The sequence below is a fragment of the Oncorhynchus nerka genome, linkage group LG2, assembly GCF_034236695.1.
Source record: "Oncorhynchus nerka isolate Pitt River linkage group LG2, Oner_Uvic_2.0, whole genome shotgun sequence".
NCBI lineage: Eukaryota > Metazoa > Chordata > Actinopteri > Salmoniformes > Salmonidae > Oncorhynchus > Oncorhynchus nerka.
In genome coordinates this window covers 99,034,286-99,052,757 of record NC_088397.1, presented here as the reverse complement: position 1 = coordinate 99,052,757, position 18,472 = coordinate 99,034,286, and the positions used below count along the sequence as shown (strand labels likewise).

Below are 18,472 nucleotides of genomic sequence, written 5' to 3'. Positions count from 1 at the left end.
ACATTTAAATGTTTCCCCTTAAACCACTAGAGTTTTGCTTTAGCAGTATGCTTAGGGTCATTGTCCTGCTGGAAGGTGAACCTCCGTCCCAGTCTCAAATCTCTGGAAGACTGAAACAGGTTTCCCTCAATAATTTCCCTGTAATTAGCTCCATCCATCATTCCTTCAATTCTGACCAGTTTTCCAGTCCCTGCTGATGAAAAATATGGTGTTCTCGGGGTGATGAGAGGTGTTTGCTCCAGACATAGCTTTTTCCTTGATGGCCAAAAAGCTCAATTTTAGCCTCATCTGACCAGAGTACCTTCTTCCATATGTGTGGGGAGTCTCCCACATGCCTTTTGGCGAACACCAAATGTGTTTGCTTCTTTTTTTCTTTAAGCAATGGCTTTTTCTGTCCACTCTTCCGTAAAGCCCAGCTCTGTGGAGTGTACGGCTTAAAGTGGTCCTATGGACAGATACTCCAATCTCCGCAGCTCCTTCATCTTTGTTGCCTCTCCTTGCCTGTTCCATATTCTTTCCATGTTTTAATTTACATTTACATTTAAGTCATTTAGCAGACGCTCTTATCCAGAGCGACTTACAAATTGGATAATGGATTTAATGCTGCTCTGTGGGATGTTCAAAGTTTCAGATATTTTTTTCTAACCCAACCCTGATCTGTACTTCTCCACACCTTTGTCTCTGACCTGTTTGGAGAGGCTCCTTGGTCTCCATGGTGCCACTTGCTTGGTGATGCCCCTTTGCTTAGCGGTTGTTGCAGACTCTGGGGCCTTTCAGAACAGGTGTATTATGTACTGAGATCATGTGACAGATCATGTGACACTTAGATTGCACACAGGTGGACTTTATTTAACTAATTATGTGACTTCTGAAGGTAATTGGTTGCACCAGATCTTATTTAGGGGTTTCATAGCAAAGGGGGTGAATACATATACACCCACCACTTTTCAGTTTTTAACTGTTTTAAAAATGTTTGAAACAAGTAATTTTTTTATTTATCATTATTATAGGGGTTTAACCCTTTACCCTCCTACCTCTATATCATTATTATAGGGGTTTAACCCTTTACACTCCTACCTCTATATCATTATTATAGGGTTTAACCCTTTACACTCCTACCTCTATATCATTATTATAGGGTTAACCCTTTACACTCCTACCTCTATATCATTATTATAGGGTTAACCCTTTACACTCCTACCTCTATATCATTATTATAGGGTTAACCCTCCTACCTCTATATCATTATTATAGGGGTTAACCCTTTACCCTCCTACCTCTATATCATTATTATAGGGTTTTAACCCTTTACCCTCCTACCTCTATATCATTATTATAGGGTTAACCCTCCTACCTCTATATCATTATTATAGGGGTTAACCCTTTACCCTCCTACCTCTATATCATTATTATAGGGGTTAACCCTCCTACCTCTATATCATTATTATAGGGTTTAACCCTTTACACTCCTACCTCTATATCATTATTATAGGGTTTTAACCCTTTACCCTCCTACCTCTATATCATTATTATAGGGTTTTAACCCTTTACCCTCCTACCTCTATATCATTATTATAGGGTTTTAACCCTTTACCCTCCTACCTCTATATCATTATTATAGGGTTTAACCCTTTACCCTCCTACCTCTATATCATTATTATAGGGTTTAACCCTTTACCCTCCTACCTCTATATCATTATTATAGGGTTAACCCTTTACACTCCTACCTCTATATCATTATTATAGGGGTTAACCCTTTACACTCCTACCTCTACCATTATTATAGGGTTAACCCTTTACACTCCTACCTCTACCATTATTATAGGGGTTAACCCTTTACACTCCTACCTCTACCATTATTATAGGGGTTAACCCTTTACACTCCTACCTCTACCATTATTATAGGGGTTAACCCTTTACACTCCTACCTCTATATCATTATTATAGGGGTTTAACCCTTTACCCTCCTACCTCTATATCATTATTATAGGGTTAACCCTTTACCCTCCTACCTCTATATCATTATTATAGGGTTTAACCCTTTACCCTCCTACCTCTATATCATTATTATAGGGTTTAACCCTTTACCCTCCTACCTCTATATCATTATTATAGGGTTTAACCCTTTACCCTCCTACCTCTATATCATTATTATAGGGTTAACCCTTTACCCTCCTACCTCTATATCATTATTATAGGGTTAACCCTCCTACCTCTATATCATTATTATAGGGTTTAACCCTTTACCCTCCTACCTCTATATCATTATTATAGGGTTTTAACCCTTTACCCTCCTACCTCTATATCATTATTATAGGGTTAACCCTTTACCCTCCTACCTCTATATCATTATTATAGGGGTTAACCCTTTACCCTCCTACCTCTATATCATTATTATAGGGTTAACCCTTTACCCTCCTACCTCTATATCATTATTATAGGGGTTAACCCTTTACACTCCTACCTCTACCATTATTATAGGGTTAACCCTTTACCCTCCTACCTCTATATCATTATTATAGGGGTTTAACCCTTTACACTCCTACCTCTACCATTATTATAGGGGTTAACCCTTTACCCTCCTACCTCTATATCATTATTATAGGGTTTAACCCTTTACCCTCCTACCTCTATATCATTATTATAGGGTTTAACCCTTTACCCTCCTACCTCTATATCATTATTATAGGGTTTTAACCCTTTACCCTCCTACCTCTATATCATTATTATAGGGTTAACCCTTTACCCTCCTACCTCTATATCATTATTATAGGGTTTAACCCTTTACCCTCCTACCTCTATATCATTATTATAGGGTTTAACCCTTTACCCTCCTACCTCTATATCATTATTATAGGGTTTAACCCTTTACCCTCCTACCTCTATATCATTATTATAGGGGTTTAACCCTTTACCCTCCTACCTCTATATCATTATTATAGGGTTTAACCCTACCATTATTTTACCCTCCTACCTCTATATCATTATTATAGGGTTTAACCCTTTACCCTCCTACCTCTATATCATTATTATAGGGGTTTAACCCTTTACCCTCCTACCTCTATATCATTATTATAGGGTTAACCCTTTACCCTCCTACCTCTATATCATTATTATAGGGGTTTAACCCTTTACCCTCCTACCTCTATATCATTATTATAGGGTTTAACCCTTTACCCTCCTACCTCTATATCATTATTATAGGGTTTAACCCTTTACCCTCCTACCTCTATATCATTATTATAGGGGTTTAACCCTTTACCCTCCTACCTCTATATCATTATTATAGGGTTAACCCTTTACCCTCCTACCTCTATATCATTATTATAGGGTTAACCCTTTACCCTCCTATATCTATATCATTATTATAGGGTTAACCCTTTACACTCCTACCTCTATATCATTATTATAGGGGTTAACCCTTTACCCTCCTACCTCTATATCATTATTATAGGGTTTAACCCTTTACCCTCCTACCTCTATCTATATCATTATTATAGGGGTTTACCCTCCTACCTCTATATCATTATTATAGGGTTTAACCCTTTACCCTCCTACCTCTATATCATTATTATAGGGTTAACCCTTTACCCTCCTACCTCTATATCATTATTATAGGGTTTAACCCTTTACCCTCCTACCTCTATATCATTATTATAGGGTTTAACCCTTTACCCTCCTACCTCTATATCATTATTATAGGGTTTTAACCCTTTACCCTCCTACCTCTATATCATTATTATAGGGTTAACCCTTTACCCTCCTACCTCTATATCATTATTATAGGGTTTAACCCTTTAACCCTTTACCATTATTATAGGGTTAACTCCTACCTCTATATCATTATTATAGGTTTTAACCCTTTACCTCCTACCTCTATATCATTATTATAGGGTTAACCCTTTACCCTCCTACCTCTATATCATTATTATAGGGTTTAACCCTTTACCCTCCTACCTCTATATCATTATTATAGGGTTTTAACCCTTTACCCTCCTACCTCTATATCATTATTATAGGGTTAACCCTTTACCCTCCTACCTCTATATCATTATTATAGGGTTTAACCCTTTACCCTCCTACCTCTATATCATTATTATAGGGTTTAACCCTTTACCCTCCTACCTCTATATCATTATTATAGGGTTAACCCTTTACCCTCCTACCTCTATATCATTATTATAGGGTTAACCCTTTACCCTCCTACCTCTATATCATTATTATAGGGTTTAACCCTTTACCCTCCTACCTCTATATCATTATTATAGGGTTTAACCCTTTACCCTCCTACATCTATATCATTATTATAGGGTTTTAACCCTTTACCCTCCTACCTCTATATCATTATTATAGGGTTAACCCTTTACACTCCTACCTCTATATCATTATTATAGGGTTTAACCCTTTACCCTCCTACCTCTATATCATTATTATAGGGTTTAACCCTTTACCCTCCTACCTCTATATCATTATTATAGGGTTTAACCCTTTACCCTCCTACCTCTATATCATTATTATAGGGTTTAACCCTTTACCCTCCTACCTCTATATCATTATTATAGGGTTAACCCTTTACCCTCCTACCTCTATATCATTATTATAGGGTTAACCCTTTACCCTCCTATATCTATATCATTATTATAGGGTTAACCCTTTACACTCCTACCTCTATATCATTATTATAGGGGTTAACCCTTTACACTCCTACCTCTATATCATTATTATAGGGTTTAACCCTTTACCCTCCTACCTCTACCTCTATATCATTATTATACCTTTACACTCCTACCTCTATATCATTATTATAGGGTTAACCCTTTACCCTCCTACCTCTATATCATTATTATAGGGTTAACCCTTTACACTCCTACCTCTATATCATTATTATAGGGTTTAACCCTTTACCCTCCTACCTCTATATCATTATTATAGGGTTTAACCCTTTACCCTCCTACCTCTATATCATTATTATAGGGTTTAACCCTTTACACTCCTACCTCTATATCTATATCATTATTATAGGGTTTTAACCCTTTACACTCCTACCTCTATATCATTATTATAGGGTTAACCCTTTACCCTCCTACCTCTATATCATTATTATAGGGTTAACCCTTTACACTCCTACCTCTATATCATTATTATAGGGTTTTAACCCTTTACCCTCCTACCTCTATATCATTATTATAGGGTTAACCCTTTACCCTCCTACCTCTATATCATTATTATAGGGTTTAACCCTTTACCCTCCTACCTCTATATCATTATTATAGGGTTTTAACCCTTTACCCTCCTACCTCTATATCATTATTATAGGGTTAACCCTTTACCCTCCTACCTCTATATCATTATTATAGGGTTAACCCTTTACCCTCCTACCTCTATATCATTATTATAGGGGTTTAACCCTTTACACTCCTACCTCTATATCATTATTATAGGGTTAACCCTTTACCCTCCTACCTCTATATCATTATTATAGGGTTAACCCTTTACCCTCCTACCTCTATATCATTATTATAGGGTTTAACCCTTTACACTCCTACCTCTATATCATTATTATAGGGTTTAACCCTTTACCCTCCTACATCTATATCATTATTATAGGGTTTTAACCCTTTACCCTCCTACCTCTATATCATTATTATAGGGTTAACCCTTTACACTCCTACCTCTATATCATTATTATAGGGTTTAACCCTTTACACTCCTACCTCTATATCATTATTATAGGGTTTAACCCTTTACCCTCCTACCTCTATATCATTATTATAGGGTTTAACCCTTTACCCTCCTACCTCTATATCATTATTATAGGGTTTAACCCTTTACCCTCCTACCTCTATATCATTATTATAGGGTTAACCCTTTACCCTCCTACCTCTATATCATTATTATAGGGTTTAACCCTTTACCCTCCTATATCTATATCATTATTATAGGGTTAACCCTTTACACTCCTACCTCTATATCATTATTATAGGGTTAACCCTTTACACTCCTACCTCTATATCATTATTATAGGGTTTAACCCTTTACCCTCCTACCTCTACCTCTATATCATTATTATACCTTTACACTCCTACCTCTATATCATTATTATAGGGTTAACCCTTTACCCTCCTACCTCTATATCATTATTATAGGGTTAACCCTTTACACTCCTACCTCTATATCATTATTATAGGGTTTAACCCTTTACCCTCCTACCTCTATATCATTATTATAGGGTTTAACCCTTTACCCTCCTACCTCTATATCATTATTATAGGGTTTAACCCTTTACACTCCTACCTCTATATCATTATTATAGGGTTTTAACCCTTTACACTCCTACCTCTATATCATTATTATAGGGTTAACCCTTTACCCTCCTACCTCTATATCATTATTATAGGGTTAACCCTTTACACTCCTACCTCTATATCATTATTATAGGGTTTTAACCCTTTACCCTCCTACCTCTATATCATTATTATAGGGTTAACCCTTTACCCTCCTACCTCTATATCATTATTATAGGGTTAACCCTTTACCCTCCTACCTCTATATCATTATTATAGGGTTAACCCTTTACCCTCCTACCTCTATATCATTATTATAGGGTTAACCCTTTACCCTCCTACCTCTATATCATTATTATAGGGTTAACCCTTTACACTCCTACCTCTATATCATTATTATAGGGTTAACCCTTTACCCTCCTACCTCTATATCATTATTATAGGGTTTAACCCTTTACCCTCCTACATCTATATCATTATTATAGGGTTTTAACCCTTTACCCTCCTACCTCTACCTCTATATCATTATTATAGGGTTTAACCCTTTACCCTCCTACCTCTATATCATTATTATAGGGTTAACCCTTTACCCTCCTACCTCTATATCATTATTATAGGGTTTAACCCTTTACCCTCCTACATCTATATCATTATTATAGGGTTTTAACCCTTTACCCTCCTTCTACCTCTATATCATTATTATAGGGTTTAACCCTTTACCCTCCTACCTCTATATCATTATTATAGGGGTTTAACCCTTTACCCTCCTACCTCTATATCATTATTATAGGGTTAACCCTTTACCCTCCTACCTCTATATCATTATTATAGGGGTTTAACCCTTTACCCTCCTACCTCTACCTCTATATCATTATTATAGGGTTAACCCTTTACCCTCCTACCTCTATATCATTATTATAGGGTTTAACCCTTTACCCTCCTACCTCTATATCATTATTATAGGGTTAACCCTTTACACTCCTACCTCTATATCATTATTATAGGGGTTTAACCCTTTACACTCCTACCTCTATATCATTATTATAGGGGTTAACCCTTTACCCCCCTACCTCTATATCATTATTATAGGGTTAACCCTTTACCCTCCTACCTCTATATCATTATTATAGGGTTTAACCCTTTACCCTCCTACCTCTATATCATTATTATAGGGTTAACCCTTTACACTCCTACCTCTATATCATTATTATAGGGTTTAACCCTTTACACTCCTACCTCTATATCATTATTATAGGGTTTAACCCTTTACCCTCCTACCTCTATATCATTATTATAGGGTTTAACCCTTTACACTCCTACCTCTATATCATTATTATAGGGTTAACCCTTTACACTCCTACCTCTATATCATTATTATAGGGTTTAAACCTTTACACTCCTACCTCTATATCATTATTATAGGGTTTTACCCTTTACCCTCCTACCTCTACCTCTATATCATTATTATAGGGTTAACCCTTTACACTCCTACCTCTATATCATTATTATAGGGGTTAACCCTTTACCCTCCTACCTCTATATCATTATTATAGGGTTAACCCTTTACCCTCCTACCTCTATATCTATATCATTATTATAGGGTTAACCCTTTACACTCCTACCTCTATATCATTATTATAGGGGTTAACCCTTTACACTCCTACCTCTATATCTATATCATTATTATAGGGTTAACCCTTTACACTCCTACCTCTATCATTATTATAGGGTTAACCCTTTACCCTCCTACCTCTATATCATTATTATAGGGTTAACCCTTTACACTCCTACCTCTATATCATTATTATAGGGTTTAACCCTTTACACTCCTACCTCTATATCATTATTATAGGGTTTAACCCTTTACACTCCTACCTCTACCTCTATATCATTATTATAGGGGTTTAACCCTTTACACTCCTACCTCTATATCATTATTATAGGGTTTAACCCTTTACACTCCTACCTCTATATCATTATTATAGGGTTAACCCTTTACACTCCTACCTCTATATCATTATTATAGGGTTAAACCCTTTACCCTCCTACCTCTCTATCATTATTATAGGGTTTAACCCTTTACACTCCTACCTCTATATCATTATTATAGGGGTTTAACCCTTTACACTCCTACCTCTATATCATTATTATAGGGGTTTAACCCTCCTACCTCTATATCATTATTATAGGGTTTAACCCTTTACCCTCCTACCTCTATATCATTATTATAGGGTTAACCCTTTACCCTCCTACCTCTATATCATTATTATAGGGGTTTAACCCTTTACCCTCCTACCTCTATATCATTATTATAGGGTTTAACCCTTTACACTCCTACCTCTATATCATTATTATAGGGTTTAACCCTTTACACTCCTACCTCTATATCATTATTATAGGGTTAACCCTTTACCCTCCTACCTCTATATCATTATTATAGGGGTTTAACCCTTTACACTCCTACCTCTATATCTATATCATTATTATAGGGTTTAACCCTTTACCCTCCTACCTCTATATCATTATTATAGGGGTTTAACCCTTTACACTCCTACCTCTATATCATTATTATAGGGTTAACCCTTTACCCTCCTACCTCTATATCATTATTATAGGGTTTAACCCTTTACCCTCCTACCTCTATATCATTATTATAGGGTTTAACCCTTTACCCTCCTACCTCTATATCATTATTATAGGGTTTAACCCTTTACACTCCTACCTCTATATCTATATCATTATTATAGGGTTAAACCCTTTACCCTCCTACCTCTATATCATTATTATAGGGTTAACCCTTTACACTCCTACCTCTATATCATTATTATAGGGTTAACCCTTTACACTCCTACCTCTATATCATTATTATAGGGTTAACCCTTTACACTCCTACCTCTATATCTGTATCATTATTATAGGGTTTAACCCTTTACCTTCCTACCTCTATATCATTATTATAGGGTTTAACCCTTTACACTCCTACCTCTATATCATTATTATAGGGGTTTAACCCTTTACACTCCTACCTCTATATCATTATTATAGGGTTAACCCTTTACCCTCCTACCTCTATATCATTATTATAGGGTTAACCCTTTACACTCCTACCTCTATATCATTATTATAGGGTTAACCCTTTACCCTCCTACCTCTATATCATTATTATAGGGTTAACCCTTTACCCTCCTACCTCTATATCATTATTATAGGGTTTAACCCTTTACACTCCTACCTCTATATCATTATTATAGGGGTTTAACCCTTTACACTCCTACCTCTATATCATTATTATAGGGTTAACCCTTTACCCTCCTACCTCTATATCATTATTATAGGTTTAACCCTTTACACTCCTACCTCTATATCATTATTATAGGGTTAACCCTTTACCCTCCTACCTCTATATCATTATTATAGGGGTTTAACCCTTTACACTCCTACCTCTATATCATTATTATAGGGTTTTAACCCTTTACCCTCCTACCTCTATATCATTATTATAGGGTTAACCCTTTACACTCCTACCTCTATATCATTATTATAGGGGTTTAACCCTTTACCCTCCTACCTCTATATCATTATTATAGGGGTTTAACCCTTTACACTCCTACCTGTCCTATGTCTTTCTCAGCGGGTTGTGTGTTTCTAAACTGAATTTTGAATGATTCTAGTCTCACCTCTCCTTCCTTCTAACCTTGGTTCTACTCTTAACGGTCTGTCCATCTCTCTCTCCTCTCTTCTGCCCCCCCCCAGGTTATGTGGTTATCCACCGTTCTACTCTAACCATGGTCTGGCCATCTCTCCTGGGATGAAGAAGAGAATCAGGATGGGACAGTATGAGTTTCCTAGCCCAGAGTGGTCCGACGTATCAGAGGAGGGTAAGCGTGGCTTGTATAGTGTGGCTTGTATAGTGTGGCTTGTATAGTGGGCTTGTATAGTGTGGCTTGTATAGTGTGGCTTGTATAGTGGGCTTGTATAGTGGGCTTGTATAGTGTGGCTTGTATAGTGTGGCTTGTATAGTGGGCTTGTATAGTGTGGCTTGTATAGTGTGGCTTGTATAGTGTGGCTTGTATAGTGGGCTTGTATAGTGGGCTTGTATAGTGTGGCTTGTATAGTGTGGCTTGTATAGTGTGGCTTGTATAGTGTGGCTTGTATAGTGGGCTTGTATAGTGTGGCTTGTATAGTGTGGCTTGTATAGTGGGCTTGTATAGTGTGGCTTGTATAGTGGGCTTGTATAGTGGGCTTGTATAGTGTGGCTTGTATAGTGTGGCTTGTATAGTGTGGCTTGTATAGTGGGCTTGTATAGTGTGGCTTGTATAGTGTGGCTTGTATAGTGGGCTTGTATAGTGTGGCTTGTATAGTGGGCTTGTATAGTGGGCTTGTATAATAAATAATTGTTCAGCAGTCTGATGGCTTGGGGGTAGAAGCTGTTCAGCAGTCTGATGGCTTGGGGGTAGAAGCTGTTCAGCAGTCTGATGGCTTGGGGGTAGAAGCTGTTCAGCAGTCTGATGGCTTGGGGGTAGAAGCTGTTCAGCAGTCTGATGGCTTGGGGGTAGAAGCTGTTCAGCAGTCTGATGGCTTGGGGGTAGAAGCTGTTCAGCAGTCTAATGGCTTGGGGGGGGTCAGCAAGCTGTTCAGCAGTCTAATGGCTTGGGGGTAGAAGCTGTTCAGCAGTCTGATGGCTTGGGGGTAGAAGCTGTTCAGCAGTCTAATGGCTTGGGGGTAGAAGCTGTTCAGCAGTCTGATGGCTTGGGGGTAGAAGCTGTTCAGCAGTCTGAGCTGATGGCTTGGGGTAGAAGCTGTTCAGCAGCCTGATGGCTTGGGGGTAGAATCTGTTCAGCAGCCTGATGGCTTGGGGGTAGAAGCTGTTCAGCAGTCTGATGGCTTTGGGGTAGAAGCTGTTCAGCAGTCTGATGGCTTGGGGGTAGAAGCTGTTCAGCAGTCTAATGGCCTGGAGGTAGAAGCTGTTCAGCAGTCTGATGGCTTGGGGGTAGAAGCTGTTCAGCAGTCTGATGGCTTGGGGGGTAGAAGCTGTTCAGCAGTCTTATGGCTTGGGGGTAGAAGCTGTTCAGCAGTCTTATGGCTTGGGGTAGAAGCTGTTCAGCAGTCTTATGGCTTGGAGGTAGAAGCTGTTCAGCAGGCTGATGGCTTGGAGGTAGAAGCTGTTCAGCAGTCTGATGGCTTGGGGGTAGAAGCTGTTCAGGAATATTTTGGTCCACACTTGGCGCTCCGGTACGTGGTAATTCACATATAGAGTGTACTTCGCCATCCTGCATTTCCACAGTATAAATGTACCTTAATAGTTACTGAATTTTGTGTGTGTGTGTGTGTGTGTGTGTGTGTGTGTGTGTGTAGCCAAGCAGCTCATCAGAACCCTGCTGAAGACCGAGCCCACGCAGAGGATGACCATCACCGAGTTCATGAACCATCCATGGATCAACGTGAGTTTCTCTCCCCTGTCAATTCAATTCCAGGGGCTTTATTGGCATGGGAAACGTGTTAACATTGCCAAAGCAAGTGAGGTTGATAATATACAAAAGTGAAATAAACTATAAAAATGAACACTATAAACATTACTCACAGAAGAGCGAGACATGATGTCCCAGATGTGCTCAATTGGATTCAGGTCTGGGGAACGGGTGGGCCAGTCCATAGCATCAATGCCTTCCTCTTGCAGGAACTGCTGACACACTCCAGCCACATGAGGTCTAGCATTGTCTTGCATTAGGAGGAACCCAGGGCCAACCGCACCAGCATATGGTCTCACAAGGGGTCTGAGGGTCTCATCTCGGTACCTAATGGTAGTCAGGCTACCTCTGGCGAGCACATGGAGGGCTGTGCGGCCCCCCAAACAAATGCCACCCCACACCATGACTGACCCACCGCCAAACCGGTCATGCTGGAGGATGTTGCAGGCAGCAGAACGTTCTCCACGGCGTCTCCAGACTCTGTTTCGTTTTTTTTTAAATACATCTCCAAAAAAATTACAAAGAGAAACTACTTTAAGACATGAAGGTCAGTCAATACGGAACATTTCAAGAACTTTGAAAGTTTCTTCAAGTGCAGTCGCAAAAAACCATCAAGTGCTACGATGAAACTGTCTCTCATGAGGACCGCCACAGGAAAGGAAGATCCAGAGTTAACTCTGCTCTAGAGGATAAGTTCAGTAGAGTTACCAGCCTCAGAAATTACAGCCCAAATAAATGCTTCACAGAGTTCAAGTAACAGACACATCTCAACGTCAACTGTTCAGAGGAGACTGTGTGAATCAGGCCTTCATGGTCGAATTTCTGCAAAGAAACCACTACTAAAGGACACCAATAAGAAGAAGAGACTTTCTTGGGCCAAGAAACACGAGTAATGGACATTAGACCGGTGGAAAGTGAGTCCAAATTTGAGACACATTTTTTTTGCATTCTGCAGTGATACACCATCACATCTGGTTTGCGCTTAGTGGGACTGTCATTTGTTTTTCAACAGGACAATGACCCAACAGACCTCCAGGCTGTCTAAGGGCTATTTGACCAAGAAGGAGAGTGATGGTGCTGCATCAGATGACCTGGCCTCCACAATCACCTGACCTCAACCCAATTGAGATGGTTTGGGATGAGTTGAACCTCCGAGTGAAGGAAAGTAGCCAGCAAGTGCTCAGCATATGTGGGAACTCGTTCAAGACTGTTGGAAAAGCATTCCAGGTGAAGCTGGTTGAGAGAATGCCAAGAGTGTGCAAAGCTGTCAAGGCAAATGGTGGCTACTTTAAAGAATCTCATGTATAAAATTAATTAATATTTGTATAACACTTTTTTGGTTACTACATGATTCCATATGTGTTATTTCATAGTTTTGATGTCTTCACTATTGTTCTACAATGTAGAAAATAGTATAAATAAAGAAAAACCCTTGAGTGAGTAGGTGTGCTTTTACACCTGCATTGTTTGCTGTTTGGGGTTTTAGGCTGGGTTTCTGTACAGCACTTTGAGATATCAGCTGATGTACGAAGGGCTATATAAATAAATTTGATTTGATTTGATTTGTGTGTCCAATCTTTTGACTGGTACTGTACATTATATGTTACTAATTTAACGGAAAACAATTAACATTTTCCATTTGTCACATCCCTAGCGTGTGTGTCACATCGCTTGTGTGTGAGTGTGTGTGTGTCACATCGTGTGTGTGTGTCTCATCCCTAGTGTATGTGTCTCTGTGTGTCTCATCCCTAGCGCGCGTGTGTCATCCCTAGTGCGCGTGTGTGTGTGTATCTCATCCCTAGCACGTGTGTGTGTGTCTCATCCCTAGTGTGTGTGTGTGTGTGTGTGTGTGTCTCATCCCTAGCACGTGTGTGTGTGTCTCATCCCTAGTGTGTGTGTGTGTGTGTGTGTGTCTCATCCCATCCCTAGCACGTGTGTGTGTATGTCTCATCCCTAGCACGTTTGTGTGTCTCTGTGTGTGTCTATGTCTCATCCCTAGCACGTTTGTGTGTCTCTGTGTGTGTCTCATCCCTAGTGTGTGTGTGTCTCATCCCTAGTGTGTGTGTGTCTCATCCTTAGTGTGTGTGTGTGTGTGTGTGTGTCTCATCCCTAGCGCGCGTGTGTGTGTGTCTCATCCCTAGCGCGCGTGTGTGTGTGTCTCATCCCTAGCGCGTGTGTGTGTGTCTCATCCCTAGCGCGTGTGTGTGTGTCTCATCCCTAGCGCATGTGTGTGTGTCTCATCCCTAGCGCATGTGTGTGTGTCTCATCCCTAGCGCGTGTGTGTGTCTCATCCCTAGCGCGTGTGTGTGTCTCATCCCTAGCGCGTGTGTGTGTCTCATCCCTAGCGCGTGTGTGTGTCTCATCCCTAGCGCGTGTGTGTGTCTCATCCCTAGCGCGTGTGTGTGTCTCATCCCTAGCGCGTGTGTGTCTCATCCCTAGCGCGTGTGTGTGTCTCATCCCTAGCGCGTGTGTGTCTCATCCCTAGCGCGTGTGTGTCTCATCCCTAGCGCGTGTGTGTCTCATCCCTAGCGCGTGTGTGTGTCTCTTTCTCTGTAGCAGTCGATGGAGGTTCCCCAGATTCCTCTCCACACCAGGCGAGTTCTGATCGAGGACAGAGATGCTTGGGAGGACCTCAGGGTGAGACTGAATGCATCTTAAATGGAACACTTTCCCCTATGTAGTGCACACTATTCCCTAGTAGTGCACACTAGTCCCTATGTAGTGCACACTAGTCCCTATGTAGTGCACCTCTTTTGACCAGTACCAATAGGGTTCAATTTGGCAGAGAACTTACATAACACAGAGGGGTTCAAGCCCAGTGAGGGGGGGGTGGGTTCAAGCCTAGTGAGGGGGGTTCAAGCCCAGTAAGGGGGAGTTCAAGCCCAGTGAGGGGGGAAGTTCAAGCCCAGTGAGGGGGGTTCAAGCCCAGTGAGGGGGGTGTTCAAGCCCAGTGAGGGGGTTCAAGCCCAGTGAGGGGGCGTTCAAGCCCAGTGAGGGAGGGGGTTCAAGCACAGTGAGGGGGGTTCAAGTCCAGTAAGGGGGTTCAAGCCCAGTGAGGGGTGGGGGGTTCAAGCCCAGTAAGGGGGAGGGGTTCAAGCCCAGTAAGTGGGGGGTTCAAGCCCAGTGAGGGGGGTGGTCCAAGCCCAGTGAGGGGGGTGGTCCAAGCCAAGCCCAGTGAGAAGGGGGGGGTGGGGGGTGGGTGTTCAAGCCCAGTGAGGGGGGTTCAAGCCCAGTGAGGGAGGGGAGGGTTCAAGCCCAGTGAGGGGGCGTTCAAGCCCAGTGAGGGAGGGGTTCAAGCACAGTGAGGGGGGTTCAAGTCCAGTAAGGGGGGTTCAAGCCCAGTGAGGGGTGGGGGGTTCAAGCCCAGTAAGGGGGGTTCAAGCCCAGTAAGGGGGGTTCAAGCCCAGTGAGGGGGGTGGTCCAAGCCAAGCCCAGTGAGAAGGGGGGTGTTCAAGCCCAGTGAGGGGGGTTCAAGCCCAGTGAGGGGGGTTCAAGCCCGGTGAGGGGGCGTTCAAGCCCGGTGAGGGAGGGGGTTCAAGCACAGTGAGGGGGGTTCAAGCCCGGTGAGGGGGGGCGTTCAAGCCCAGTGAGGGAGGGGGTTCAAGCACAGTGAGGGGGGGGTTCAAGCCAAGCCCAGTGAGAAGGGGTCCAAGCCCAGTGAGGGGGGGTCCAAGCCAAGCCCAGTGAGGGGGGGTCAAAGCCAAACCCAGTGAGGGGGGAGTGCAAGCCCAGTGGGAGGCTCTTTTTGGGGCCGCCGGTGTCTTGGTAAAGAAAATGTTGAATTAAATATGTCTTCCTACCTAGACGTCAGTGGGATGTTGTTACAGAACGTTGTCTGATGGACTTCCTGTCTGTGTGTCTCTCAGGAGGAGATGAATAGCGCCTTAGCGACCATGAGAGTGGACTATGAGCAAGTCAAAATCAAGACCATTGAGGAGTCCTCCAATCCCCTTCTGATGAAGAGGAGGAAGAAATTACAGCCCTCAGCCAATCACATGGTCCCAGACACACAGAGACCTGCCCTATGAGACATATATATATACACACACACACACACACACACACACACACACAGGGATACACCCACTCATACAAGTGTTGTAAAACAGAAGCAATAAGGGTTATCGACTCACTGGGGAGTGCATGGATTTTCTTAAAGCATAGAAGTGTATTTTTCATGACCAGTTTTAATGTTTTTAAAAAGCATTTATTTTGATTAATCAATGTTTTTTACCTAATCTGCTACGTTCACCTTTTAAAACAACCAAGAGATTATGAGAAGAGAGGAGAGGTACGTATGAGTCCATGGGTTTTTCCACATGACTAAATCAATCCAAACAGACTTCCTTGTATCAGTTAGTGATAGATTAACAAACCGTGTGTGTTATTGAAATGGCTTGTGGGAATGTAAACACACACTTACACATCGAGGTCTGTGACGTCACGGCCCGGCCACGTCCCATTCAGAGACCTATGAAGTCTCCCCCCCCGGCCACGTCCCATTCAGAGACATATGAAGTCACGGCCCGGCCACGTCCCATTCAGAGACATATGAAGTCGTCGTCCCCGGCCACGTCCCATTCAGAGACATATGAAGTCGTCGTCCCCGGCCACGTCCCATTCAGAGACATATGAAGTCACGGCCCGGCCACGTCCCATTCAGAGACCTGTGACGTCACGGCCCGGCCACGTCCCATTCAGAGACCTGTGACGTCACGGCCCGGCCACGTCCCATTCAGAGACCTGTGACGTCACGGCCCGGCCACGTCCCATTCAGAGACCTGTGACGTCACGGCCCGGCCACGTCCCATTCAGAGACATATGAAGTCACGGCCCGGCCACGTCCCATTCAGAGACATATGAAGTCGTCGTCCCCGGCCACGTCCCATTGAGACATATGAAGTCACGGCCCGGCCACGTCCCATTCAGAGACCTATGAAGTCTCCCCCCCGGCCACGTCCCATTCAGAGACCTGTGACGTCACGGCCCGGCCACGTCCCATTCAGAGACCTGTGACGTCACGGCCCGGCCACGTCCCATTCAGAGACCTGTGACGTCACGGCCCGGCCACGTCCCATTCAGAGACCTGTGACGTCACGGCCCGGCCACGTCCCATTCAGAGACCTGTGACGTCCCCCCCCTGCCACGTCCAATTCAGAGACATATGAAGTCACGCCCGGCCACGTCCCATTCAGAGACCTGTGTGGTCTACCCCCTGCCACGTCCCATTCAGAGACCTGTGTAGTCACGTCCCATTCAGAGACATATGAAGTCACGCCCCCGGCCACATCCCATTCAGAGACCTATGAAGTCACGCCCCTGGCCCGTCCCATTCAGAGACCTATGAAGTCTCCCCCCCCGGCCACATCCCATTCAGAGGCCACATCCCATTCAGAGACCTATGAAGTCACGCCCCGGCCACATCCCATTCAGAGACCTATGAAGTCTCCCCCCGGCCACGTCAATTCAGAGACCTGTGACGTCACGGCCCGGCCACGTCCCATTCAGAGACCTGTGACGTCACCCCCGGCCACGTCCCATTCAGAGACATATGAAGTCACGCCCGGCCACGTCCCATTCAGAGACATATGAAGTCACGCCCGGCCACATCCCATTCAGAGACCTATGAAGTCTCCCCCGGCCACGTCCCATTCAGAGACCTATGAAGTCTCCCCCTGCCACGTCCCATTCAGAGACCTGTGTAGTCACGTCCCATTCAGAGACATATGAAGTCACGCCCCGGCCACATCCCATTCAGAGACCTATGAAGTCACGCCCGGCCACGTCCCATTCAGAGACCTATGAAGTCCCCCCCCGGCCACATCCCATTCAGAGACCGATGAAGTCACGCCCGGCCACATCCCATTCAGAGACCTATGAAGTCTCCCCCGGCCACATCCCATTCAGAGACCTATGAAGTCACGCCCGGTCACGTCCCATTCAGAGACCTATGAAGTCACCCCCGGCCACATCCCATTCAGAGACCTATGAAGTCACGCCCGGTCACGTCCCATTCAGAGACCTATGAAGTCTCCGGCCACGTCCCATTCAGAGACCTATGAAGTCTCCCCCGGCCACGTCCCATTCAGAGACCTATGAAGTCTCCCCCGGCCACGCCCCATTCAGAGACCTATGAAGTCTCACCCCGGCCACATCCCATTCAGAGACCTATGAAGTCACGCCCCTCGGCCACATCCCATTCAGAGACCTATGAAGTCTCCCCCCGGCCACGTCCCATTCAGAGACCTATGAAGTCTCCCCCGGCCACATCCCATTCAGAGACCTATGAAGTCTCCCCCGGCCACATCCCATTCAGAGACCTATGAAGTCACGCCCGGCCACATCCCATTCAGAGACCTATGAAGTCACGCCCGGCCACGTCCCATTCAGAGACCTATGAAGTCACCCTCCCCGGCCACGTCCCATTCAGAGACATATGAAGTCACCCCCGGCCACGCCCATTCAGAGACATATGAAGTCACGCCCCGGCCACGTCCCATTCAGAGACATATGAAGTCACGCCTCCGGCCACGTCCCATTCAGAGACATATGAAGTCACGCCCCGGCCACATCCCATTCAGAGACCTGTGTAGTCTACCCCCCTGCCACGTCCCATTCAGAGACCTGTGTAGTCACGTCCCCGGCCACATCCCATTCAGAGACCTATGAAGTCACGCCCCTGGCCACATCCCATTCAGAGACCTATGAAGTCTCCCCCGG

At 43.5% G+C, this 18,472-nt stretch overlaps 1 protein-coding gene across 2 annotated transcripts in view; it reads left to right on the top strand.

Moving 5' to 3' along the window:
- The window catches only part of LOC115124292 (MAP kinase-activated protein kinase 2-like), a 64,247-nt gene extending 46,923 nt beyond the window's left edge, over positions 1–17,324 (top strand). Inside the window, exons 7-10 of one of the 2 annotated variants that reach the window (XM_065004717.1) lie at positions 10,038–10,162; positions 11,640–11,725; positions 14,312–14,389; positions 15,619–17,324. In XM_065004717.1, coding sequence (XP_064860789.1) covers positions 10,038–10,162; positions 11,640–11,725; positions 14,312–14,389; positions 15,619–15,780 — 451 coding nt within the window. In that variant the 3' untranslated portion in view covers positions 15,781–17,324. Of the gene's footprint in view, positions 1–10,037; positions 10,163–11,639; positions 11,726–14,308; positions 14,390–15,618 lie in introns of both variants that reach the window. The other variant, XM_065004714.1, reaches the window with a different exon arrangement.
- The last annotated feature ends 1,148 nt before the right edge of the window (positions 17,325–18,472 follow it).